Source organism: Helianthus annuus, chromosome 8, assembly GCF_002127325.2.
Source record: "Helianthus annuus cultivar XRQ/B chromosome 8, HanXRQr2.0-SUNRISE, whole genome shotgun sequence".
NCBI classification, from domain to species: Eukaryota; Viridiplantae; Streptophyta; class Magnoliopsida; order Asterales; family Asteraceae; genus Helianthus; species Helianthus annuus.
In genome coordinates, this window is record NC_035440.2 from 9,402,184 (window position 1) to 9,407,187 (window position 5,004).

At 37.9% G+C, this 5,004-nt stretch overlaps 1 protein-coding gene across 1 annotated transcript; it reads right to left on the reverse strand.

Moving 5' to 3' along the window:
- Positions 1-2,304: 2,304 nt before the first annotated feature.
- Positions 2,305-4,236, reverse strand: LOC110871983 (berberine bridge enzyme-like 2). Its single transcript, XM_022120748.2, has one exon. The coding sequence runs from the start codon at positions 4,170-4,172 to the stop codon at positions 2,460-2,462; it is 1,713 nt and encodes a 570-aa protein (XP_021976440.1). The 5' UTR covers positions 4,173-4,236; the 3' UTR covers positions 2,305-2,459.
- Positions 4,237-5,004: the final 768 nt, after the last annotated feature.

Here is a 5,004-nt window from a genome sequence, read left to right on the forward strand (position 1 = left end):
AATTCATATTGTATGGAAACATGATAATGGTTGATGCAAAATAGAATTCCACCGGTCGCATCAGAGGCTTTAAAGCTCATATGCTCGTTTTGCATCGGCCATTCATTACTTGCGCCATTCTCTAAGATGGCTTTACGATGTTATTAATTTCTTTTTCATGACCTTTAATTAGACCATGTGTAGTGGTTAAGAAAAATAATGCTCCCACCATGGGGCATTATCCGAAACACGTGTCATCCCAGTCAGCATAGGGCGTTATTGCAAAAGTGGTGTAGTGGGAATAATGCCCCTTCCAATCATTAAACAAAAAAAAAACAAAGATAGTGCTCATTGGTTAGTCAAACAGTTGACCACTCCCCATTGGCCACCCTTTGATCTCTTAAACGTTATAATTAAAACGCTTGTATGCAAATTTTCAAAAAATAATGCCATATAACGCCTAGTGTAGTGGGGGAGGGGGCGTTTTGGGGCGTTTTTTTTTTCAATTTTTTTTTAAAAATAACGTCCCACTACGGATGGTCTTAGTGTAACTATTAAATAAATGGGCTTTAACATGACCTTTAATTAGTGTAACTATTAAATATTAATATTTTTTTAAACAGGTGAATTATTTAATTCCAATAATCAGTGCAAATCACATAAGTATAGCAGGTAGACAAGCAACAAACTGCGCCGCCATCCCTTTTCTGAATAGAAACCCCTAATTTACTAATAATTATGTCAATTATTAAATAATTAACATAAATAAAGAGTAAATTGTCAAAATTGTCTTTAAGGCTTGGTCATGTTTGTCAGTTTAATCCAAAACAATGTTTTTGTACCATATTGTCCTTCACTTTTGCGATTTTTTGCCATTTTCATCCAAGCGTCTAACTTTTTTGTCAAAATTGTTCCGGTGGTTTGAGATCTTTTGTCATTTCCATCCAAATATCTGACACGAAAAATAACCCAAATTAGACATTTGAATGAAAATGACAAAAAAAATCTCAAAAGTGAAGGGTAATATGGTAAAAAAATTGTTTTGGATAAAACTGACAAACATATCCAAAACTTAAGGAAGATTCTGACAATTTACTCTAAATAAAAAACAGTTATATAACTACATTTTGAAACAATCCAGTTGAGACTTGAGACCTTTAAAATAAATTCAAATCATAATAAACTTAAAACCTATATATGTAAACTAAATCTTAACTAGTGTGAGTCCTCCGTGTTATACGGCGAGAACTCGATTAGTATCGGTTTGACGTATTAAAGTATCAGGACTCATTATGTCAACCGAAAGAGAAAATCCAAAAAAGAAAAGTCATGGTATACCCAGCATATATCAACAAGTGTTTCACAATGACCAAAAACCATAGAATCGAATATCAGTTAATTGGTACCATTTCTGTTAATACCGGTACCGGTATCTATGTTGTTTGATCAGAATCAGTTTGGTTCATCATGATACCGGTTAAAACAAATGTATCCATATTTTTAAAGGGGAAAGGGGTGCCCAACCCACATACCCTAACTCCTGCCAATCTCGTCGCGACACGTCATTTGGTCCATCCACTACCCTAAACCACCCGATTTAGTGGCACCACTACCCTAAAACATACACCACACCATTTCACTTTACTCTCTCTCCATACACACAACTCTCTATCTCTCTCCTCTTATCACACTTAGACCGAAAGCAAGCACTCATACCACACCCTACCCGCTAGACCAGGGGCGGTGTTTGGTCTACAGGGCGTGGGTACCCGAAGACAAGGAATGAGAGTGATCATCAATAAATATAGCATAAAATCGATAACTAGAAGAAGTAAGAGGCGTTGGGCCCCACAAATCACAATATATTAAATCTAAAGAGGAAATTACAAAACTCGTCCTTTATGTGGACACCAGATTGCAAAGTGTGTCCTTTGTCTTCAAAAACTATAAAAAAACGTACTCGATGTTTGCAAACCCTTGCACGTTACGTCCTTTAGCCCTAACTTAATTAGTTTTCATGGTTAAATCTGACTAAGTTGACCCCACATAAAGGTATTTTAGTCATTTTACCCTAGACACTTAAATAAATAATAATAAAAAAAAACTCCTCTTTGGGCCGACACACCAGTATCACCGGTCCAATTTGGAATGATACAATAAATAGAGATATAATGAGACCTATTCTAGGAAAGGAAATACATACAATTAAATTAATACAATAATTACAAACGATATTTTCGTAAATCAATTGCTTGATTTACGGTAGGCTAGTACCCGGGTCCCCTAAAAGTTAATAATCATAAACTATTAGGGGGTCGAATTTATAAAAACATTATTTTAATTTCAACTTGATGCAAAAGATTAGAGTTGATAGCTTAATGGATCTCTAAATGATATTTTTTCTATAAAAATATGTCATGCATTCACGTCTATTTATTTATTCATATTTCAATAACAATCATCCAATAGTGTTTTTTTGCCTAAGGTTTCTTCCCTTGAGTAGGAATGCTTTGTTCATGCCTAAAGAAATCTTCAGGATCAACAGCCGTTTTCACCTTCACCAACCTCTCAAAATTCCCCTTAAAAAACTTCTCCCCATAAACCTTCCCAGAATTAAACCCGTCACCCGAATTCACACCAACATCAAAATCCCGATAATTAGTAAACACACACCTCGGATTCTTCGACACATACGGCGTCATAAACTTATAAAACGCTTTCCCTTTCTTCAAGTTCTCCCCCATCACTTTTGGCGCCCCGTCCATCCACGGCATAAAATACTGAATCTTATATAAGTTTCCCGCACGGTGAGGCATCGCAGTCGCATTCGCTGGAATTTCGCTCATCTTCCCGCCATACGGGTTAAAACCCATAACAACCGTACTACCCAAATCCATTAACTTGTTGAATATTGTTGTCCACCCTTGTTTTTGAATTGGAGTTTGTACAAAATCAGACATGGCTTTAAAAAAAATAGTGTGGGTACTTCGGTCCAGTAGGATCTCGGGCTTTTTGATATCAAGTTCGGCCCAATAAAGTGTGGACTGAAGCCAACTTACTTCCGAACAATTTTCTTTTTTTAAGCCCAATTCCGGAAATGCTTTGCTCATTAAGCCCAATAGTTTACTTGAATCACCCAAAAAAAAGCCTACAAACGTTACCTTTATTGTTTTTTTACCATTAACCGGAACGGGAGTTAATAAAAGTCTAATGAACAAATCGTTGTCAATTTTCGGCATGATTTCTTGCCATTTCATAATGACATCGACAACGTTTGGTTCGGGACCTTTTTCTAGCCGAAAAACGGTGGTAATTTTCGGCACGGGGACTAGTTTTAATGTGAAGGATAATATGACACCAAAACTGCTGCCACCACCGCCGCGAACGGCCCAGAAAAGATCCTCGCCCATTGCTTTTCGGTCCAAAATCTTGCCGTCAACGTTAACGATCTTGGCGTCGATCACGTGGTCGATTGATAGCCCGTATTTTCGGATCATGTTGCCGTAACCGGCACCGCTTATATGCCCGCCTATGCCGATAGTCGGGCATACTCCGGAAGGGAATCCGTGCACCTTGCTTTTTTCCCAAATCCGGTAATAGAGTTCGCCGAGCTGAGCTCCGGCTTGGACGACTGCGGTTTCGGTCGGGATGTTAATCTCGACCGAACGTAAATTAAACATGTCAAGTATCATGAAAGTTTCTTCGGATGAGACGGAGGAGATTGCTTCGTAGTCATGTCCGCCGCTGCGGATTTTGATTTGGAGGTCGAGTTTTTTCGCGCATAGGACGGTGGCTTGCACGTGGAATTCTTTGGTTGGGGTGACGATGATAGCGGGTTTAGGTGTGGATGTCATATTGAAACGACGGTTTCTAATGCGGTCTTCTAGGGTTTTGGTGTAGGCAGAGGCGTTGGTGGCGGAGCTAAAAACTATGGACGAGAACGAGGGGTCAGGATGTGGCGATTGTGTTGGGAGGCATGCGAGGAAGGATTTGAAGACGGAATTAGGATCGGCAGTGGGTACCGGTCCCTTGGTAGGGGGAGTAGGATGTCCCGGTTTAGGGACAGAGGGTCCGGGTTTAGGGATGGAGGGTCCGGGTCCCTTTAGAAGACCTGGTGGTGGTCCAGATCCTATAGAAAGGGAATAAGGAATAGAAATGAACGGCAATAGTAAAATAAAGATAGCGGAAGACATGATTTTGTTGTGTGAGGTAATTAATGACTATATATACTTGAAGATATTAAGGACGACCTTAGAAAGTAGCAAACAAGTGATTCACTTGGTGTTTAGTAAAATTGATTGAATATTGTATGAACCACATTGCAATTTATGGTATTTGAAAATTGTTAGGCAAACATTTGGCAAATATTATTACTGGTTATTTACATGTTTGAGTTACTTGTAGAGTTTAAATTAGGTAGTAGTGTTATATCTTTTTCTCCTTGTAAAAATATATTTCTCTTATAGATTAATGGTTCATTGTTTCTACCTAAAATTGCACAATTGTATCACACTGTATGTGTTACACTTTTGAAAAGCACATTTTTCTTAAAATATATATATATATATAGGTTTAGGATCCTGTACAAAGTGCTTAATTTGTAAGAAGTGTAAGAAATATTCCTGGAATGACAAGTGTCCATCCTCTTAATTAATTCAAAAGGGTAGTTTTGTAATTGTACATTTTGTCATTTAATTCAAATATCAGCGAATTATATGGTAACCAGCGAATTATATGGTAACCGTCATCAATCTCCAAAAAATCAACGAATTTCTTCATACTTTATCATAAATAGATCTATAATCAGATTCATGGCGTGGTGTTTTAAAACAACTGGATAAATTGACTATGATGTTGGTCATGGTGTTTTATATAGAAGGTTGCTGGGGATTCCAGATAAAACACCATGACTTGAATCATGGCGTGGTGTTTTATCTGGTGACATTGTTCATGGCATAGTGTTTTAAACATCTGGAGACAAAACACCACGCCATGAACAATGTCTCCAGATAAAACACCACGGCA

What these genes read in the sequence shown, in the direction of transcription:
- LOC110871983 (XM_022120748.2), bottom strand. Translation starts at nt 4,172, where the DNA reads ATGTCTTCCGCTATCTTTATTTTACTATTGCCGTTCATTTCTATTCCT.